General features: G+C 43.2%; 1 protein-coding gene across 2 annotated transcripts in view; it reads left to right on the top strand.

Annotated features, from left to right (window-relative positions):
- Nucleotides 1-14,270, top strand: part of JHY (junctional cadherin complex regulator) — a 77,196-nt gene extending 62,926 nt beyond the window's left edge. Inside the window, exons 5-8 of one of the 2 annotated variants that reach the window (XM_004716272.2) lie at nucleotides 2,874-3,168; nucleotides 10,452-10,532; nucleotides 11,296-11,424; nucleotides 13,855-14,270. In XM_004716272.2, the coding sequence (XP_004716329.1) occupies nucleotides 2,874-3,168; nucleotides 10,452-10,532; nucleotides 11,296-11,424; nucleotides 13,855-14,052 (703 nt within the window). In that variant the 3' untranslated portion in view covers nucleotides 14,053-14,270. The remainder of the gene's footprint in view (nucleotides 1-2,873; nucleotides 3,169-10,451; nucleotides 10,533-11,295; nucleotides 11,425-13,854) is intronic. The other variant, XM_030886978.2, reaches the window with a different exon arrangement.
- The last annotated feature ends 8,649 nt before the right edge of the window (nucleotides 14,271-22,919 follow it).

Raw genomic sequence — 22,919 nt, 5'->3', positions numbered from 1 at the left:
ACATGTTCTGGTCTAGCCAGATTTGTAAGATAGAATTGGGGTCATGATAGTGGGGGTGGAGGTGGGGCATGGGAAACATTAAAGAACTAGAGCAGTGGTTCTCAACCTTCCTAATGCCATGACCCTTTAATACAATTCCTCAAGTTGTGGTCACCCGCCCAACCATAAAATTTTTTTTGGTTGATACTTCATAACTGTCATTTTGCTACTGTGATGAATTGGGAGACCCCTGTGAAAGGGTCGTTTGACCCCCAAAGGGGTCACGACACACAGGTTGAGAACCACTGAACTAAGGAAGGTTGTGTGTCTCGTTGGTGCTACACTGCACCCTGACTGACTCGTCTCTTCCTTGTGGCCCTTCTGACGGGGGGTCCAGTTGACTCCTGAGGGGCTTTGGGTCTCTGCTCTGCCCTCCTCCTCATTCCCATTGAAATGATATGTTGTTTGTTTGTTTTGTTTTGTTTTGGGTCTTTGATGCCTGATACCTGATCCCATAGACATCTCATGATCACCAGGCTGGTGTGCTTTTTCCATGTGGGCTTTGTTGCATCTCAACTAAATGATCACTTATTTATCTTCAAGCCTTGAAGACCCCTAATACTATATCTTTTGATAGCCAGGCACCATCAGCTTTCTTCACCACATTTCTTTATGCATCTACTTTGTCTTCGGCGATCATATCAGGGAACGTGAACTTTATGTCAAAGAGTAATTATATATATTAAGAAAACATCCCAGCCCAGTCCAGATCAAGTCCGTAAGTCTGATATTAGCCCATTTGACCGATACTAGTTTATAAATTCCTCTTTAGACTCATGTAGCACATGCAATGATGCTGAATGCAGGAAGGCTACAGGCCAGTGGTAGAAGGTCTTGTGGATCGATCCAATGGCAGTGGAAGCAACTCAATGCTGGCATGGGTCTCCACGTGTCTTCTCCAGCTCTCTGAGTGTCTCAACAGCAGGAAAGGGAAGGCACAGAGAGTGGGTCTGGCCTCCAGTGACCTCAGGCCCTTAGATTGCCAAGATGCACAAAGGAAGCCACAGCTTGAGGTAATCCTGTTTCTGCTTTGGGGTTCCCTCCTTTTTATGTTTTGGATTCTTGGCAATTCTCTTTCAAATTCAACTATATATTCCATAATTTAATCTAGCTATTTTGTTATGAAAAGGTTTTTCAAAGGGTTTTCAAAATATTTCTTCTAGTCTGAGTGTGCTAAATTAAAATGAACAGATGAGCCAAAGAATTAGAAAGAGGATTTTAAAACAAGAAGAAAATGCATTCAGGAAGAGGTTAAGCTGATGTCATTAATTAGATTTGAGGAGTAATAAATGTATCAGATTAATGGTTCCTAGTGTCTTTTTTGTTTTTTAATCATTTTATGTGGGTTCATACAGCTCTTATCACAATCCATACATACATCCATAGTGTCAAGCACATTTGTACATTTGCTGCCATCATCATTCTCAAAACATTTTTTTCTACTTGACCCCTTGATGTCAGCTCCTCATTTTTTCCCTCCCTCCCCCATCCTTCCTCCCTCATGAACCCTTTATAATTTATAAATTATTATTTTTTTATGGCTTACACTGTCCGATGTCTTCCCTCATCCAGTTTTTGTTGTCTGTCCTCCTGGGACGGGACTATATGTAGATCATTGTGATCAGTTCCCCCTTCCTCCCCCCAACTTCCCCTTACCTCCTGGTATGGCTACTCTTATTATTTATTGGTCCTGGGGGGTGTATTTGTCCTGGATTCTCTCTGTTTCCGCGTTATCAGTACCCATGTACATGCTCTGGTCTAGCTGGATGGGTGAGGTAGAATTGGGGTCATGTTAGTGGGGGTGAGGAAGCATTAAAGAACTAGAAGAGAGTTGTATGTGTTATCGGTGCTATACTGCACCCTGACTGGCTCGTCTCTTCTTTGTGACCCTTCTGAAAGGTGATGTCCAGTTGACTACAGATGGACTTGGGGTCTCCACCCTGCACTCCCCCTCATTCACATTGATATGATTTTTTGTTCTGGGTCTTTAATGCCTGATACCTGATCCCACTGACACCTTATGATCACATGGGCTGGTGTGCTTCTTCCATGTGGGCTTTGTTGCTTCTCAGCTAGATGGCTCCTTATTTATCTTCAAGCCTTTAAAGACCCCAGATGCTATATCTTTTGGTAGCTGGGAATGATCAGCTTTCTTCCCCACATTTTCTTATGCACCCACTTTGTCTTCAGCTATTGTGTCAGGAAGGTGAGCATGACAGAATGCCGGCTTATTAGAATCAAGTGTTCTTGGGGGCGGTAAAAAAAAAAAAGAATCAAGTGTTCTTGTGTTGAGGGAGTACTTGAGTAGAGGCCCAAAGTCCATCTGCTACCTTAATTCTTAGCATATAGACATAAGATCTTCCATATATACTCGAGTATAAGCTAACACAAATATCAGCCGAGGCACCTATTTTTACCGCAAAAACTACATTAAAAATGTGCTGAAAAAACTCAGCTTATACACGATTATATACGGTATTTCCCTATCATAATATATAAATATATTTACATGTGAACATGCTTGTATTTAAACCTCTATAAGTGCCCTTTGCCTCCTAGCTCTTTCCCCTGTTTCCTTTTACTTTCCTCTTTTCCCACTATCATGTTCAGTCTTCATTCGGGTTTCAGTAATTCCTCTTGATTACATGCCCCTAATCAAGCCCCACCAGGTATCCTATGCCCTCCTCGCCATTGATTTTAGAACCCTTGTTGTTCTTTTGTCCCTGGGTTTGTTAGCACCCACTTCCTTTCCCTGCCTCCGAGTGTCTTTGTATGCTAGAGGTCTTGGTGTATTCATGTTTCACTAACTAGTTTTTGCTTTTCTTTCTATCAAGGAAATTCCATTCTTCCTCTGACAGCCAACCTGTTAGAGCATCTCCTGATGCTCAGCTCACTCAGATAATGGATCAACATCACCAGGCCTTAGTGCAGCTGACCGACGTGCAGCCCAGTGAAGGGGCCGTGTCCACCATCGCATTTCCACCCATTATGTCAAGGGTAGAAAGTGTATCCCAACTCGGTTCGGAAAGAAGCCAACGGAACCAAATCAAAATCAGTCGTAGCAATTCTGAAGGTTATCTGTTTCAACTGGAAAAAGGAAAAAGACCCAGGAAAAGAAGTGGCATTAAGGTAATAGCGTCATTTTACAAAAAAAACAAAAAAACGTTTTGAAATTTTTCATTCTGTTGCAAAAATATAAAAAGACACATTTGCTAATTCAACATTTTCCACAGGTCCTATTCATAAAACCCATTATATAAACCATGCTGCACAACCATCACTCATATCCATTGCAAAATGTTCCATCCCATCAACCAAAACGCAATGCCATGTGCTCTTCCCTCATCCCTCCCACGCCTGATAAACTCAACTCTCTGTACCTTTGTCTTTTTTAGATACTGCATATTTGTGGATTCACACATTTGTTCTTTTGATTGATTCATTTCACTCAGCATAATGCTGATGATATTCAACAATCTTCTCATATGTTTGTTGGCCATTTGTGTATCCTCTTTGGCTAAATATCTATTTAGATCCTTTGCCTATTTTTTCGATTGGGTAACTTTTTTATTATTAAGCTGTGTGTGCTTTTTATATATGCTGGATACATCCTTCCCTGAAATGTTCTTCCATTCTGTAGGTCATCTCTTTACTTTGCTGATAAAGTCCTTTAACCAATTAACTTTCTCATTTTTAAAATTTATTTTTTTAATCATTTTATTGGGGGCTCGTACAACTCTTATCACAATCCATACATAAATCAGTTGTGTCAAGCACATTTGTTGCCATCATCCTCAAAACATTTGCTTTCACATCCTGGCCCACTAGGCCTTGAGGACGATGACCCCAAATAGAGCACCCAGTCCACAGAGAGGACCACATGGCCAGCCCCACTATGAGACGTGATGCCCCTCACTGACCCATGGCCCTGCGGGGGACAACACCAGTGACACAGTGTGGGAATTGCACCTGATCTGACCCCGCCACACTGAGGCAAAGCACTGGGGGAGTGCAGGGGAACAGCAGGGAAGGGGAGTAGCAAGAGCCCCAGGGAATGATGAGGGTGGACATTGGAGACAGGGCATGGTGCCCCAACAGGCTAGACTGGAAAACACAAGCTTTTCTTTCTTGGTATATTTTAATTTGTTCTTTGTCAGTGGCTTGATGTTGTTGCTGTTTTGTTGTACATTGTTGCTTGGTTTTGCTCTGTCTTGTTTTTGTGCATGTTGTTGTCTCCGCAGGCCTGTCTGGATAGGACAGGCTGGATGAACAATCTGGAGGAGAAAACAACGGGACTGGCTCATCTCCTCCTCATGACCCTTCTCTAAGGGGATGTACAGTTGCCTACAGATGGGCATTGGGTCCCCACTACGCACTCCCCCTCATTCACAACGATATGATTTTTTTGTTTTTTGATGCCTGATACCTGATCCCATCAACATCTCATGATCACACAGACTGATGTGCTTCTTCTGTGTGGGCTTTGTTGCTTCTCAGCAGATGCCTCTTGTTTGCCTTCAAGCCTTTAACACCCCAGACACTATATCTTTTGATAGCCAAACACCATCAGCTTTCTTCACCACATTTGCTAATGCACCCGCTTTGTCTGCATCGATCTGTCAAGAAGGTGAGTATCATGGAATTCAAGTTTAATCGAACAAAGTGTTCTTGCATTGAGGGAGGACTTTAGGGGAGGCCTAATGTCCATCTGCTACCTTAATACTAGACCTATAAGTATATGCATATAGATCTATTTCCCCATCATCATATATAAATATATTTACATATGTACTTGCCTGTATTTAGGTCTCTATAAATGCCCTTTGCCTCCTAATTCTTTCCTCAATTTCCTTTTACTTTCCTCTTTAACTTTCTCATTTTGATAATACAGATTGACCTTGATTTTCATAGTCCTTTTTTACAGCACTGAATTTGGGGTGGTCATTTCTAAGCTGCTGCTACACTGGGTGGCCTGAGGTCATGAGTAGCTTTTGTACTTTAGTGCTCACTCCTCCGTAGAATTCTCCTCTCCTTCTTCCTGGAAGTTATTACTACCAAAACCAAACTCACTGCTACTGAGTCGATGCCAACTCATAGAGACCTTATTGGACAGAGTAGAGCTGCCCCTGTGAGTTTCTGAGCCTATAGCTGTTTACGGGAGTAGAAACTGCAGTCTTTCTCTGAAGGAGTGGCTGGTGGTTTTGAACTGCCAACCATGCAGATCAAAATCCACTGCATAGCCACGACCCCACCAGGGCTCTCTGTTATTAATAACAGAGATGACCATTTCCTTTTGAAAGGATCTCCATTGCACACAAACAGACATTCTCCTTCTAGTAGAAATTTAACCTGCCATTTAGGATGGCCTTCAGAAGCAAGAGATCTGGGCCTTTGCTTATACCCTGGGAGAGGATGTCGCTTTGGACAGTGTAGCTCCATTTGGTTGCGGTCAGTTCTAGTGGTAGGACAGGCAGGACTCAACTGGGAACCACCAGCAGACAATAGTCCTGGTAGCTGGGGAAACGAGTGCCTCAGTTCAGTACAGCATCAACAGTAAAGCGGCCATCAGGAATTAATGTACGTTATTCCTTAATTCAATTCAATGTGTATCAGTTGGATTGTTATTAAGAACTATGGTGGTCGATTCAGGAATGGATTTTGGATTCGCGCCAATCTAAAAACAATTAGTTCTTACAACATGGCCCTGCTTGATACTTGCCCTGATGATGGAAACATAGAAGATATCAGGTGGGTGCTATAGCAAAGGGTGGTGGAGAAATTAGATGACTCCTGGCTGTAGATGGAACAGCATCTGGGGTCTTATAGGCTTGCATTCAAACAAGCAGCTATCTGCGTGAGGGGAAAGGTGAGGATGGCCCTTTCACACCAGAGCTCATGAATTGCCAGGGCCTGACAAGTAACTCAAATGCTACCCCAGAAGGAAACTTTATTCACTAAGGTTCTCACACACCATGGATTGCTGTTGGGAATGCAAGCTTTCAAACTGAATTCTTGATCTAGTATTAGTGGAAGCGCTGGTTTCGTCATTCATCAGTTCTTAGCTCTAGTACCCAAGGCGGAGTCCGTAGGTGTCACACACACTTGAGAGCTCAGCGGCTAACTAGAAGGCAGGAGGCTCAAAGCCAGCCAGAGGGGCCTCTGAAGAAAGCCTGGCAGCCTTTTCCCAAAAGGTTACAACCATTGAAAATTCTGTTTCAACCTCTATTCTGAAACATACGGGTCACCATGAATCAGAACTGACTGAATGGCCATTGATCTGTGCTCTGGGCAAGCTTATTAGTTTTCCTAAACCCCTGTCTCCTCGGGGTACAATCAAAACTTTTTTGGACTGGTTGGTTGTTTGGGCACATTTTTTCCCATTTGATAATTACGTGATGTGATAAAATCTTAGTATAGTCTCTGGCAAAGAATATCCATCAAATTGGTATCCATTTTCTTCCCCATCTTCCCTGGTAGTAAAAACTCTTTGAAATCCTATTTAGAGGAAAATGCTCCACTTATATTGTGTATCACCAGAAATCTAAGGCCAAGCGAGGACATGGAAAGAAAGAACTTCCAGTTACTGCCTACCAAATCCTCTTTCGACCTTGGGAAATCTATCCCTTCCTGCTTTCAGTAAGGAATGTTACAATCCACATGGATCCATTTTCTCAACCCACTGCCCTCCCCCTCAGCCCACTTCTGACAAACACACAGAAGCGCTCTGTGTTTTCAGCTTTTCCAGAAGCTAAACTGATTTAGAACAGAGCTATTTGTATAGGACAGCGGGTAGCCAGGGTACCAGACGGATCGAATCATTATCCAGGTCATGCCCATTTGCTGGTCACCTCAAGTCTTGTGGTTTCCAAGGGAATCAGAGTGAATCACGCAGAAAAATTGAGGATTTGCAAAGAGAACAGGCCTGAGCACCCTTCTTCCGCTGCCGGCCCTCGTGCTCTGACTGCTTCATGATGAGCGCCAAACATTGCCCATACCATCAAACCCGGATGTCAGACAGTAAAGATTAGCACAGGGTGAGGGACCCGGGCTGTATAAAAATATCTACTGCTTGGGGAGATTTCTGACGGCAGATTATGCTGAGCTGAAGTAATTAACTCGCGCATTTGTCGTCATGGGCCATCAGGGCATTGCTGCTCGGCTGCTTCTAAGAAGAGCTTTATTTGGATTAAGTTTAGCAACCGCAGAGCAAATTTCTTTCCCTTGCTGCTCCCTAGTATTGGAGGCATTTGGGTTTTTGTCCTCGTTTTCAGTGACTTTTCCCCACTTACACATCTGAGGAACTTTCTGGAGAATAGCACTGCAGTGTCCCCCACAGCAGGGTACGATGGATGACTTCTCAGAAGTTGAAATAAACCCTCTCCAAACAGTCAACGCCATTTTCAATTCAGGCACATTTTGTCCCTAGTTTACATTTTAAAAATCACTCCTCTGGCTTGAGATGAATTGTGATGAATTACGGACAAAAACCAACCACTAGCCATCCTCTGCTCAAGTGAACAACTCATGGGACTGCAGTGTGCAGAGACCAGGGAAGGACCGGGCCTTAGCAATCCTCAGACCGCCTGGTCCTCCGGCATCAGCCTGTGGGTGTCTGTGGCCAGCAACATGTCCCACTAGGGGTTTGGTGAGAGCATGCCTCAGCCCATCTTTGAACATGTTTGGAGACTTAGGGGAATGATCATTGATTGATTGATTGATTGATTGATGACATTGTGCCATCTGTGACCTTTGGGTCATGTAACAACTGAGGAATGGAAAATCAAGCTAAATTCTGCAGGTTATTTTACTTTAAAGACTAGAAGAGACTCAGAGTAGAGTAGTGGCTGCCTCGGGCTGGGGAAGGGACTGATTGCTAATGGGCCTAGGTTTCTTTGGGGGGTTGATCAAACTGTTCTAAAATTGAATTGAAATGATTGTGACACAATTTGATGAATATACTAAAAATATTTTAACTCTACACTTCAAGTGGACAATTGTATGGTATGTGGATTATGTCTCAAAAACAACTGTCATAAAAAGGAAGAAAAGACTTGATAAACAGAACGAGATTTCACCTTCCCGACATGATCACTGGAGACAAGGCAGGTGCAAAAGCAAATGCGGTGAAGAAGGCTAATGGTGCCCAGCTATCAAAAGATATAACATCTGGGGTCTTAAAGGCTTGAAGATAAGCAGGCAGCCATCTAACTGAGAAACAACAAAGTCCACATGGAAGAAGCACACCAGCCTGTGTGATCATGAGGTGTCGAAGGAATCAGGTACTAGGCATCAAAGAACAAAAAAATCATATATGAATGAGGGGGAGTGAGGAATGGGGACCCAAAGCCCACCTGTAGGCAACTGGACATCCTCTTACAATGGGATTGCAGGGAGGAGAAGGGCCAGTCAGGGTTTGGTGTAGCAATGATGAAACATACAACTTTCCTCTAGTTCCTAAATGCTTCCTCCCCAACCCCTACTATCATGATCCCAATTCTACCTTACAAATCTTGCTGGACTGGAGGATGTACACTGGCACAGATAGGAACTGGAAACATAGGGAATACAGGACAGATGAACCCCTCAGGACCAGTGGTGAAAATGGTGATACCGGGATGGTGGAGAGAAGGTGAGGGAGAAGCGAGGAAACAGATTACAAGGATCTACATATAACCTCCTCGCTGGGGGACAGGCAGCGGAGAAGTGGGTGAAGGGGAACATCGGACGGTGTAAGATATGACAAAATAATAATAATTTATAAATTATCAAGGGTTCATGGGGGAGGGGGGAGCATTCCCCTAAGGGTAAAATGAGTAGCGGATACCAGGGGCTCATTCCCCTAAGGGTAAAATGAGGAGCGGATACCAGGGGCTCAAGTGGAAAGCAAATGTTTTGAGAATGATGAGGGCAACAAATGTACAGGAGTGCTGACACCATAGATGTATGTGGGGATTGTGATAAGAGTTGTATGAGCCCCCAATAAAATTATTTTTTTTTAAAGAGAAAGAGATTGTTAAACGAATTTGCAGCACTGAGAAGGACTCAAGGTCACCTGATCAAATTCAAGTCCACCCATGATGATTCCTTGCCAGTCAGTCCATTCTGCTAGGAAATATCCCTTGAGAAATGCTTCCTGGCTCTACGCAGCTCATGCGGTGAAAGGTCAACAGTACTTGGAGATGGCCCTGTCCGCCACACTTGCTCCCTTCCTGCCCGGATGTCAGGGCTCTCTTGAGCTCCCGCTTTCCGTGACTGGAAGGCAGTGAGCAATGACTCATGCTTCACGGCATGTCACTTTGAGCCAGTGGCATGATTAAAAGTTAAGAAGTTAAGCTGTTTCACAATAAGGATACAACTTTTGGGGTGAAATCACATCAGTTTGGGACAAGTTGGATTTGTGATTTGCAGGAAACAGGTCCTCTCCACCCCACCCTTCATTTTTATTATTGACTCACCTTCGCAAACAGGAATTCTAGTGTCTGTGCACCAGTGGTACAGAGATAGACGTTTACAATGGCAAAGGGCAGCTGCCTCTTCAGCAAGGCTTTTCTTATGAGCATCAACCAAGATGTGCCCCAAATTACTGACTGCCATCACTGTGAGTGGGAGTCAACTCAATGACAGTAGTTTGGCTTGGGCTTTGGCCAAATTAGAGGAGTTTCGGTATGTTTTGCCACCTATTACGGTACTCAAGCATTAAAGCCCAGTGATTACATGATCTCACTCTGGGGCTCTGTCCTTTCTAATGCACAATACTAATGACTCTATCAACCTCTGTGTGCCCAAATGAAATGTTTCTCCATGGGGTTGCCAGGATCCTTAAATGTTAACATTACACATGGACTATAAACTGTATTTTTTCCTCTTAAATTATATTTTCCCCCCAACTATCAAAACAACATTTTGAAAGTTGCTGCGGTCTTTCTTCACTTTCATGGGACAGTGTCACTACCGGGCTATGCTGCGTCGGCAAACAGCACTCTTGGCGCCGTGCGCTGGGCTAAGTTCAGGGGAAGCCGGGTTGAGCCAACCATGCAATCTTCAGCCGCGCAGCAGCAATATCGGTCACGTGACAAGACGTTCAGGAAACGAGGCGTCGCTATCTTGAAAGAGCTTATTTTAAAAAGAAATAGCTTATTTATTAATGTTCAGAAGTTCAGTTGGCTTTTTTTATTGCAGAAGTAGAAAAGGTGAAACAAGTGAGCAAGCCAGCTACAAAGCACAAAAGAGACGATTCTCGTTAACTGTCATCGAACTAGAAGAATTTTCCGGAAATGCGCTCATGCTCCAACCAAAGCCCCTCCAGGCTTCCTGTTCTTCCTGTCCTTCCTTCCGTTTCCTGTGTGTCTCTGGCAGGTTAGGAGGACATAACAACCACCTCTGTGACGCCCTCTCTGTGGTTGGCTTTGTAGAGTTCCAAGATGAAAAATTACCAGAAAAGGGACGTGAAACTCGGAGGCCTTGGACCTGACTTTGAGTCTGTCAGAGACAAAGTGAGTGAGAGGCGCCTGCTGCACTTCCCAGCTGAGCTATCCTTTGTCATGCATCGTTAGTAAGGCTACAGGGTGGTGCCCTCTAAGCCAATCCTGATTCAAAAGTCTCCAAGTAGAGATGCCTCTGAAACAGCACTGATAAGAGAGGCCCCAGGCACTCTTTTTCTCTAAAATAAAAGAATAATGCTGTGGCCTATGTCATTTGACGTCTCCACTTCTTAGTGTTGAGGCCTGAGCAGGAGAGTGGGACACGCTCACAAGAAAAGAAATGTGTCCATTATGTGGTTGTCGGTCTTGCTCGGTAGAGTTATCTTGATCATTTGGAAGAGTGGCTGCCGAGAAGACCCTCCGAGTGAGAGTTGCCCAGCCCCTGAAAAGTGCATCGCTTTATTCTCCTTCCGCCACTGAAAGGAGATCTGCGTTTAATGGGTTTTAACTGCAGTTGCACTCAAGGCATAAAGCGAGAGTATAGTTCAAAGTAGGAGGCAAAAATGAAAATAAATTGGGTAAATGCAACAAAGCAGGGGCTGAATGTGATGTCGCCACTATTAAGGGAGCACGGAGTGTGCTATTCAGAGCTGCTCCTCTGCAGAGGCTGTTTCTAGGAGAAACTTTCACTTAACCATTTCGCTGCATGGCAACCCCCCTTATGCATGGCAGCCCCCCTTCTCCTGCTCTGCTGACAATACACCAGTCTCACGGTCACTTTTCAAAGAAATCTGGTGGGACTTATGATTCATCCTACCTTTGCTTCTCTGACCAGATGCAAAAGTTAATGCAGCAAAAGGAATATGCAAGACAAGTTAAGGAATACAACATGAAGACACTCGCCATTCTGTCAAAACCACACACAGCCAAGACAGAGACTAAATCTGCCATCCCACGGCAGAAGGTAAGAGATTCCCATCAAGGCAATAAGGTAAGCCCTGAGCTATCCAAACGAGAGCTGTTCCTAAGTGTGTCCGTAAGTGGAATTTGTAGGTAAGTCCAAATCAGTGCATAAGGCCTTTGAACTTACTTTAGTAAAAAGAAAAGGCTAAGAGCCTCTTCAATTATTTCAAAAGCTGCATGTGCAGCAGGTGAAGGGGATCATGATGAAGAATTTGTTGCAAGAAGGCATCGGTTCAGTCTGTTCAAAGTGCAAGCAAATTTACATAACACAAAAGGGCAAGTTCAACATTAATCAGACATTTGCAACCCAGGAACATAAGCCATTTCTCTTTTTTAAAGTGTGGTTTGGGTGAAAGTTTACAGAGCACAATAGTTTTCCATGCAACAATTTGTACACATTTTGGTTTCATGATATTAGTCGCAACCCCCTCAATGTAACTATGTAACCCTCCCCACCCCCTCCCTGAGATCCTGTTTCCATGAGCCCTTCTTACTGGGGCCTGCCCTTCTGAGCTTTGTTTGGGGGCAGATGATGCCCCGTTTGTTTCTTCAGAAGAGTGTGCTCCTTACAGTATTATTATTCACTTCATAGCCCTGTCTATTGTTTGGATGAAATGTGATCCCCAGTGGTGTTGGTGTATTACTCTTTTCCATCCAAACTAAACCAAAAAGAAACTTTTGTTAGCTCTTAACGTAATAGGTTCGCCCACGTTTTTTGAACAAGTGAGATATCTTAGCTACCACCCTTCCTGCTGCTGTGTACCACTCAGGGTTACACTGATGCCACGGGGGTGCCTCACCACAATACTGTCAGATTAGCCTTTCCATTCAGAAGTTCATTGTCTTTAGCCCTCCACATGCTTTCTTCCAAGTATAGTATACTAAGTTCCTCAGCCCTAAAAGTTAAATAGTAAAATGATTTGTTAGAAGAAATGAGCAGTCCTGATTAACGACCAATTTAAATTGTTACCATTAAATAAGTTTTGAGATTATCAGTGTCTTCTTGCTGCGATCGGCTCTGATGGCAAAGAAAAGTTCTAAGTTGTTCCTTTCAAGTTCATTTCCTCTACGTTTTTCCAAGGAATCCCTTAGTAGCAAGTAGGTAACACACTCAGCTACTAACCAGAAGTTTGGAGGTTCAAGTCCACCTAGAGACTTTCCAGAAGAGAGGCCTGGCGATCTATTTCTGAAATACCAGCCACTGAAAACCAGCGCTCGGGAGCACAGCTCTACCCCGACATGCACGGAGCCAGTAGGGGTTGGAGTGCACCCGATGGCAAGTGGTATTTCTATGTAAGAAAAGTGCTTTCATAAAATACAGAAGGCTCTCTCTCTCAAAGGGCATCCCACCACAAGTTAGGATGTTAATGGGATATATAGGATGGAGGCACAAGGCTTTGCCGTACAACCACTGCCTCATTCAGTTTACCTGTACAGCGGGGATGGGGGATTCTGCACGAGGGACGAGGGATTCTTTGGTGCTTTTAGGAATTGGTACTTCATGTGCTCGTCCATATTTTCTGTTGATTGCTTTCTTCCTCTGACCTTGACGACCTTGTACCATCTGATTGAGTTTTCATAGTGCCACTTTTTCTTTTCTTCCAATCCAATTTTTTTTTTTTTCACGAAGAGATTCAAGGCAACAAATCTACAATCAGAAATTCCCACATAAGCCACCTACATCTACTGGGAAATCCAGAGGTTCGGGAGCTTCCCCCTTTCAGGACCTCCATATACAGTCCAGTCCCTTTTCAGCTGCCAAGAAACTTATTCAATAACAAAAGTGATACCGTGGCAGATTTTGAAATCATATTTAGTCATCTCATTTCCATTACACTGCCTTTCAGAAGTGATATTACAAAAAAGGGGGGCGGTTGTCTTTAGTCAGTATTAAGGTTTCTATAGATAGACTGAAGAAAAGAAAAAGTAATTTCCAACCTCTGATAATTTCTAGAGTTCTAAGAGCCTAAGGACAAGAATAATTGATATAATGGAGGCTCAATTTTATATCAACTACAGCAGTGTCTTTGGTTACAAGCCGTAACAAGTGCTCTCTGGATGGGGAAAAAAGTATCTTGCTGTCTCATTAATAGAAGTTGGGTCTTAATAAGATTGCCAAAAGGTAAATAGAAAAACCCATTAGACTATTCTGTTTGCAAACGTTTGAAGGAAACTGTTTTATGAAGAAAAAGACACAATTGTATGTATTATTTTTCAACTCGTTTCCCCCCACAGCATATTGTTTATGACTGATTTGTGTAAACCATCATGCATTACATTCCATTATTTGCATTTTCCATGGATGTCTTATGTAAGTGTTTGGAGCTCCACTTACATTATATAAAGAAACATTTTCTAAAACCAGATTTAATTTAAGAAATCCAGGGCTCACTCCTGATTATAAAATAAAAATGTATCTTTATGTTTTTAGGCTTTGGAATATGCTAAGACCATCCCCAAACCCAGGTCATCAAATTTGACTGACCAGGCATCAAAGGAAACAAAAAATCCGGCCTCTACTGCAAAGGAAGGGAACTTACCTGAGCTACCGCTGCTGGCACTGCTACAGAGCAGACATGAACGAGAAAAACAGGCTGTGGCTGCGTTCAAAGTCCTTCACATTGTATAGACAGCCCGGTAGGAACACGAGCACCCTGCTGGAATGGCCATGCAGAGGGCCGTCAGCTGGTCTACACTGTCCTCGAGCTGCCATGTCGGTTTGCGTAAAGCAGGATTTAAAACGGAGGGGCCTTTTATAAGGTGCCATATTTTTACTTTCTAAGAAGGAAAGCATTTTAATTCTTTATTTTCAAATCCGTTAGAGCTGGGGCTGAGTCTGAATGGGGAATAAAGCCTTTTGGTTTTATCATGGGTCTTTTGATTTTGTAAGCTCTCTCCGATCTTCCTTCGTAGCACGAACACTGTGACAATCCCTGGAAATAAATGTATCTACTTGAGCATCTCCCTTACCTTACTGATAAGAAAACAGATGGAGATTGACTCCTAGGCCCTGTTCGCTGTGCATATACTATGGTGTGACATCAAAGGCGCCTCCGCATGACTTTCTCTTAACCCAGTCAGGAGTGAGAATTGAGGGTTTGGAAACATGACAGGTGTCTGCAGATCAGTAGGCTTGTGTGCCAATGGCGTTTGAAAACATAGTGTCTCTGAGGAGCTGGTTCAATAAAATCACAGCCCCCACTGCTCCTTGGATGTCTCTGTGTGAGAGGATGAACCTTCAGGGTATGCAGTGGAGACAATTCAATGTGCATAGACAGAATGAAGAGCTTCCTTTTTTTTCCTTTCAGAAATGGCCTTAAATTTGAACTTAGTATGAGAAATAAAATGATGCATGCAAAAGCATTCCGCTAGTTTTGGACTTAAAAGACTAGAGCAAAAAATTTTAAATAGTCTATTTCTGTTAGAGTCCTTCGGAAGGGTCTGCTTATTCTACTGCCCATGATTCGGAAGGGGACACAAACCAAGAAAACCTAAGTCACTCTAAGGACAGGGACTCCTCCTTAAAGGTCACCAAGGCTGGTGGTGCCGTGGTTATGCCTTGCTCTGTGATCTTCATGGTCAGCAGTTTGAAACTGCCAACCTCTCTGAGAGAGAAGGATGGGGCTTTCTACTCCTGTAAAGAGTTACAGTCTCTGAAACTCCCCGAGCCAATTCAACCCCGGAGAGTACTTGTTTATAAATTATTATACTTGCTCTGAGTGAGGCAAAGAGCATCTAGTAGTTCAGAACTACATCTTTGGACTTGAATTTCCACCACTAAGTTAAGTCTTTAGACACGGTCGGTCGTGGCGATGTATCCTGTGATTGTTTTGCCGTGTACAAAGGGGCTTCAGAAGGTCCGTGGTGGGTGGGGTGGGGTGGAGGAGGGATCCATTATGTTTTACTTCCATTTTTCCATGAACTCTTTAAATTCCTCTCATACAATCCAACAATTCCATTGCTCCAGAGAGGATTTCGGGAGCCCTGGTGGTGGTGTGGTTACACGTGGGCCTGCGATCACAAGCTGGGCAGTTCCAAACCACCACTCACTCCCCGGGAGAAAGACAGGGCTTTCTAGGTATGCCTGAAAAGAGTCACAGGCTCTGAAACTCCAGAGGCAGGTTTAGCCTGTCCTGTAGGATCGCTATGAGTCAGAATTGACCCGATGGCAGCGTGAGAAAGAGGAATTCACCCATGTCGATAAAGTTGTAAAAGTCATACGAAGCACCTCCAACTTAGGCGTTGCCGGCAAACCGGCAAACGAAACATACCATTCACTCCCACCCCCACACACCACCCACCGTTAAATCCTTCAGGCACTTGGACTTACACTATCAAGAACCCAAACAGCTTAGCTGGAGCAGGTTAAAGGATTCCTTTGATGTCAAACCATGCACGCTTCACGGGATTTGTATTCCTGAATCTTTACTATCTAGTACAGAAGGCTCACGAACATCAGAATTCTTTCCACACAAATATTGTCATTAAGCAACCATGATAATAAGACAAGGCAGAGATTTTGCAACACAGGGTTATGGATTGGGTTGCTAACTGCAAAGCCAGCAGTTTGAAACCACCAGCCACTCTGTGGGACAAAGATGATGCGTCCTTCTTCCCCATAAAGAGTTACAGCCTCCGTTCTCCCTGGCCCTGTCGGGTGGCTACGAGTCAGAGTGGACTCCATGGCAGTGAATGTGTTTTTCTGGTTTATTGTAGAGCAAGGAACTTCAACTTCACTGATGCAGTGATGGCCAGATGTTGCGTGTGGCATTGAAAGACATGATGTCTGATATCTATGAGCTCATGCAAATAAAGGGCCTTTAACCCATCTATTATCTCTTGGCAGCCTCCTTTTATGCTTTTTCTATTCTGAGTTTCCAACATGCATGTCCTCTTAGCAGGAGCTTTGCTACAAGTAGCTGAATTTAATAGCAGCTGTCTTCATGATGCTGTTTTGTATCATAAGGAGTTTCTTGGGAGTTATCCAGAAACTCCCAAGAAAAGACAATGTCAAGGAAAGAAAGAAAAGGTAAGCCTAGCAAAAGCACTGATGCCTAATGATTCCAATTGGGGCCTTATTATTGGTTAATGAATCATTGTCAAAACAGCACAGCAAGCATGAGCCTGCACAGTCTACTCTATAGTGAGAAAATGACTCTTCATCCCCACAGTTATTAGCTGGGAGTTGTTTGAAAACACATCCAGTAATTATAACAACACTAGAGCTAATTGAGAACTTTGAGTTGACAGCAAATGGCCTACAATAGGAGGCCAGATAAACTCAGGGGAGATCTTTTCTAATTACTTATTGAAAATAGCAGAAAATGAATTTGGGTGATAGTCTGCAGAAACCAGGTGAAGTTGAGCTAATTTCTTTCTAAAATGCTTCAAAACAGATGCAATACTATCATGTTATGAGAAGTATTGGAAGATTTAAAGATTTTAAGGGGAAATCATGCTTTCTCTTAAACATGCCCATTTTTTAAGACTCTTCCTAGTAGAGCAAGAATAAGTCCTAGATAATACATAGTTCACACAGCCATTAATTATTCATAGAATGACTATAAGATTTTGCCCTCTAGTGCACTGTTTTTTTTTATAACTTCTCTGCATAAAAACAGACAAAACATGAGAACTCCAATTGCCATCCCTGCCACCCCACCCCCACCCCCAATTGCCTTTTTAGTCGCCTTCCCTGTGAGGGAAGGATTTAAAACTAGCACAAAGGAAAATGTTTGCATCATGATGAGCTTTTTTCTATCCAGAGTGTCTGTCTTTTACCCATCCCACCCCCCTTAGATCCCTGGTTAGAAGGAGTTGTCTATATTGTTAGACAAAATAATATTACACCTCTGCTACATGGGCAAAAATAAAAGAGGACTCTGAATTCGAAAGGAGACCTGGTCGTGCACTTGCCTATAAACAAAAAGGTGGGTGCGTTCAACTCCCCAGCTGCTCCCTGTCAGATGCCCAGCCTCAGAAGGTCGAGGAAACAGTTCTCTGTCCCATCAATCACTACGAGCTGGAATTGACTATGGCAATGGATTTGGTTTTTTTATGTGTTCTAATACAACTTTTTCTTAGACATTCATTACACTCGTTAAAATATATGCATGTAGAGTTTCAAAGTAGCTAAAAATCTGATATTTGTGATTGTCCCTTACCCACTGCCTCCAGACAAAATACAGTAGTTGTTTTTCTCCCTCTGGTTTCATGAACCAGTCCAACACACCTTTCTCACAAATGAACTTAACTAAACATAAAACCAATTTTTCTTAGCCAAGATCTGGTCAAAGGAAAGCCAAAGGTTCTGAATGGGAGCTTTTTCCTGTATGTGTTTGCTTTACGCTCTAAATTACTCTCCCATTGGAAGCATTCCCATTCTTCAGGTTGTTTCTTTTCTTCTTCTTCTTTTTTTTTTTTTTACTTACTATGGGCACTGAAATTAGTGGAAATGAGGTGGTGAGGGGGAACCTTCCCAAAACGTTATGAAAACATCACATTGCAAGAAGCAGTGAGATGCAAAAAGAATAAAATGTCCAGCCCTTTCTACCCCTCAATGTAGGGGCTCATGGGCACAAAGAAGAAAAGGCAAAAGAATTCATAGACAGGGTTTATCTCCCTTGCTGCCTCTCCATTGCCTTTTCATTTTCCCCTTGCAAACCTGGGCAATGTAAGCAATTAATTTTCAATAAGCTGAATAAATGGTCTTCAGCTATTAAATAACTGTAACAGGTTGAGAGGATTACAATGATAGGAGTATTTCAGGCAAATGTAGTTAGTGGAGCCCTGAAATTTCTCAAACATTTTTATAAACACCCTTTACTGAACTGGCAGCTGGTAGCGAGACCAGCCTTGATCATGGAGCCGTGACCCTGGTTTCTAGGGGCACCCTGGGACCCTTAGATCACTGGCTTTCACAAACGATATTCATGCAGTAGATGTTCCTATGGTGGAGATGCTGGGTGGCAAAACAGTCACGTGCTTGGCACTAACAGGAAAGTTGGTGGTTTGGATTTACCAAGAAGCACTTCGGAAGAAAGGCCTGGCTATCGCTTCCTTTCGAAAGATTACAGCCGTCATAAACCCTATGGAGCAGTGCCCCCCTCTGAAACACATCAGGCAGAGTCAACTGTAATGACAACTGGTTTGGACTTTTTGTTTGTTTGTTTGTTTGCTATCCCTATGATGCTAATTTCACAGCAAGAAGATAAGAGCCAGAAACTGAAAAGTCATGTAACAGGAGTGGGGTCCAGAGAACAGATTGGGTAGCCAGTGAACAAGGCCAATTTAGTCATACTTTGGACCTCGCATGTGCCCTTTCTTCTGCGACCAAGGGGTCTCCTAAATGAATCTCCTGCTTCTTTTCTTGCCATTGACACAACTGCCCTAATCCCTGTCCTCCGTGACTGGTGTCGCTGGCCTTGTCTGTCTCCACCCTGTCACTGGGAGGGCTGTCTTTCCCCATTCCGTTTCACACAGCAGTGATACTTTGAAGCAGTGCTGTCGGGATCCCTACATAAAATGTGTTGCCTCTACATAAAATTGATATTCTCTCATAATACAAACCTCAAGCACCTATTTTTAATGAAATCTTTAGATGAATATCAAAGAACTATTTAGCCATGTCTAATATTTTAATTAGATTATATCCTCAATTTAACCCATTAAACTCACTTTGATGATCCCCATATTTAGTGTCTAGCCTCAGATGCATGAGGTAATGAATACTGGACCTTTTGATTTAATGAGAATTTCAGCTCTTTCAGCCTGTGCCTCTTTGTATACCTTTTATTTTGTGGGCTATAGAATTCGGTTAATTGAAGGAGTCTCCTACCCTTACACATTAAGGAGTATAAATTAGCATCTGCATTCTGATTGGAAAATGCCAGCCGATAGTTTTGCTCTGATCTAAAGACTGAGCAGGGAAGGCAGACGCCGCTGGAAATGAGCTGCTGGCCTGTCCTCTGCAAAATGCAGACGTGCCCGTGTGACAAACACTTCATGTCTTAATGGGTCACCCTCCTATCCTCCCAGCCCTGGCTGCATCTTTCTCTTTGGGGTGTGTGTGTGTGTGTGTGTGTGTGTGTGTGTGTGTGTGTGTGTGTGTGTGTGTGTGTGTGACTGTCTTCCCTCTCTGTTTCTTCATTTTATCAATGAATTGGGGACATAGGCTTTAATTGAATCCACGAACATGAAGATAAATGACAAAAATTCTTAAGGACTAACTCTTACTTCCAATGCCTTCATTTTGGAAGATCTCAAGCCACCGATACTGCATCATTCAACCTGAGGTAGGAAAGGCTAGTCTGCTTTGGCCGCAGAGTGGACCTTTTCATCTGTTCTGAGAATAATGCGATTCTGCTGTTGTCCAAAAAATACAGTTGCATAAAAGAAATATCCAAGTAAGAGCTCAATGGCTCCATCACTCACTGTAAAAGCTAAACTAAACTCATTTTAAAAGCAAAGGATAAGATTTCTGCATAAATATGGTAGATTAAGTACACATGCACACACACACACACACACACACACACACACCTATGTTATTCCTTTGGCAAGCCTACCATTAAAATCACAGTACTCAGAAGAAAAGATGGTTGCCATTGAGTCAATTCTGAGTTTCTGACTCATGGTGATGCCATGTGTTTCAGGGTAGAACTGTGTTTCATAAGGTTTTAAATGGCTGTGGCCTTCCAAAAGTAAATTTCTGGGCCTTTCTTCAAGTGGATTGGAACCACCAACATTTTGGTAAGTAGTCCTGCTCTATTAGTTAATTGTTTGCCCCATTCAGGGATGCCAAGATCAGAGTAGAAGGACTGTTTCAAAATACAGAGGTACGAGGGGGTGCCCCCCCGCTTAAAAAACAAACAAACATTCAAAGCTCTGCTGAGTGGAGCTTTTATAGCATGCATTTTACCCACTAGGTGAATATCAAGCTACTTACTGGAAGTTAGTGCACCCAGTGGCATCACCTGGGAAGGTTCTGTCTGGTCACCGTGAATATTTTTGTAAAAGCATTTTTGCTTGAACCTCATGTTTTGTGATGGCTGATTTAAGAGAACAGCATGAGGCTGTGAAATTTTGTTTCCTGCTTGGAAAAAAATGCCACAAAAACTGTTGTGATGTTGAACACAGCTTACAAGGACAGCCCTATGTGAAAAATTCAATTATACAAGTGATTTTATCATTTCAAGAAAGGTGAAATGTCGATTGATGACAAACCTTGTTCTGGATGTCTGTCAACTTTCCGAATGGATGAAAATGTTGACTCATCATGCATTTGGAGTTTATCCCACCAGGTCAGACTGTTAATCAAGGTTTCTATAAGAAGTTCTAAAAAGATAACGTAACAGTATGCGACCAAAAAAGGCCTGCATTGTGGTAGACAGGGACTGATTTTGCCACCACAACAATGCACCTGCTCAGCAGCCATCTCAGTGTGCCAGTTTTGGGGGGAGGGGGGAAGCAGCATGCTTCTCTTGCCCCACGCACCTTATTCACCTGACCTCGCTCTGTGAGACTTCTTTTTGTTTCCTCGAATGAAGATGGATGTGAAAGGGCAGTGAAGTGACAACTTAGAAATGGAGAAAAAAATAAGGGAGGTGCTGTCAGCCATCCAAACGGATGAGTTTGAAAAATGTTTCCAAGAATGGAATCACAGATTTGACAAATGTATTAAGTATAGCAGAGAGGATTTTGAAGGTGATAAGGTTGTTTTGTTAAAAAAATTTAAATACATAGCTTTGAAAAAAATTCCAGGTTGCGGGGGTCCTCCCTCATATAAAAGCAGGAAGAGGCAGTAATATTTTTAAAAACTGGAAAGCAGATAGATGACTGTAAAAGGATTGCCAAATGCCGAAAATATTAAATTCTAAGCTAGTCATAGGGAAAGCCATAAACAATCTGGCTTCCCATAGAAGCCCTGGGAAGGGGAGAGAGCCGTGGGCCCATTATGGGCGAGGTGAACATGAATTAAGGAGGACTGAACACCGATTTGTGTGACAGCTGTTCAATCTGGAAATCTGTTCTCCACGCTCCAGGAAGCCACACACTGTGCCTCCACGCCCACAGTACACTCCTGTCCTGCTAGCCACAGAGGGGGAACGGTGCCTCGAGGCTGAGCGCACTGTCTCTGTTGAGGATGAGGGACACACAGCCTGGCAACAACTCTGTGCGCTGTGGATACACAGACCTCTCTGGGCCTCTTCTTGCACCCGACTCTTACAGTGTGGGTTCTTCATCCTTGTGAAGCTGGAGTGTAGAAAAGTTTTCACTGAGGAATTTGAATAGCCTAAAGGAAAAGGCTAAAGATTCTGACGTTAGAGAATCTCCACCTAGAAATTCAGGAATCAGCGGGTCTCACCCTGTATTTATAACACCCAATCAACCTGATAGCTTCTCACATGTAAATATGAGCAGACAACCAGGGGTTTCCAAACATCGGAGGATACTATACGAACACCATTAATAAAGAGCATTATAAAATGAGGCAGAGGAGAGAGACGGGGAGAAGAAGTGGAAACAGAAGAGGAGGAAGAAAAAACTCAAAAGAGATTTTGGGAATTAAAAATATATTGGCATTAAAAACACCCAAAAGAAAGATTAGACAATAGCAGTGGGGGGGGGGGTGAGAAGGAAAAGAAATTTAGTCAGATAAACCCCTCAGGAATAGAAATGGGAGTAGGAATACCAGGAGGGTGGGGTAGAGGAGGAGAGGAAGGGGGAGCAGATCCCAATGACCAACACATAACCACCACCTCCACCTCCACTCCAGGGGGATAAACGACAGAAACTGTGAGGAAAGGGAGATAGCAGTTGGTGTAAGATCTGAAAATAAAAATAATTTATCAAGGGTTCACAAGAAGGGGAGGGGGAGGGAGGGAAAGAAGAGGAGCAGATACCAAGGGCTCAAATAGAAAGTAACTGTTTAGAAAATCATGATGGCAACATACATGCAAATATGCTTGATACAATTGATGTATGGAAGGTAAACAAGCAGCCATCTAGTTCAGAAGCAACAAAGCCCACATGGAAGAAGCACACCAACCTGCATGATCATGAGGTGTTGAAGGGATGTTATCAGACTTCATCAGAACAAAAAAATCATATCATTGTGTGCTCACCTCCATGATAAAATCGCTGAAGACAAATGGGTACATAAGCAAATGTGGCAAAGAAAGCTGATGGTGTCCCGCTATCAAAAGATATACCATCTGGGGTCTTAAAGTGTTGAAGGTAAACAAGCAGCCATCTAGCTCAGAAACAACAAAGCCCACATGGAAGAAGCACACCAACCTATGCGATCACGAGGTGTCGAAGGGATCAGGTATCAGGCATCTAAGAACAAAAAATCTTACCATAGTGAATGAGGTGGGGAGTGTGGAGTGGAGACCCAAAGGCCATTTGTAGGCCACTGGACATCCCCTTACAGAAGGGTTTCAGAGTGGTGTGAGTGGCGAAACAGGGAGGGTAGAGGGAGAGTGGGTAGGAAAG

This window comes from Echinops telfairi, unplaced genomic scaffold (assembly GCF_000313985.2).
Source record: "Echinops telfairi isolate 266 unplaced genomic scaffold, ASM31398v2 ScPeMD7_5167;HRSCAF=5991, whole genome shotgun sequence".
In the NCBI taxonomy this organism is placed as follows: Eukaryota; Metazoa; Chordata; class Mammalia; order Afrosoricida; family Tenrecidae; genus Echinops; species Echinops telfairi.
Note: the sequence above shows the minus strand (reverse complement) of the source record. Positions and strands in the feature narration are given on the sequence as shown.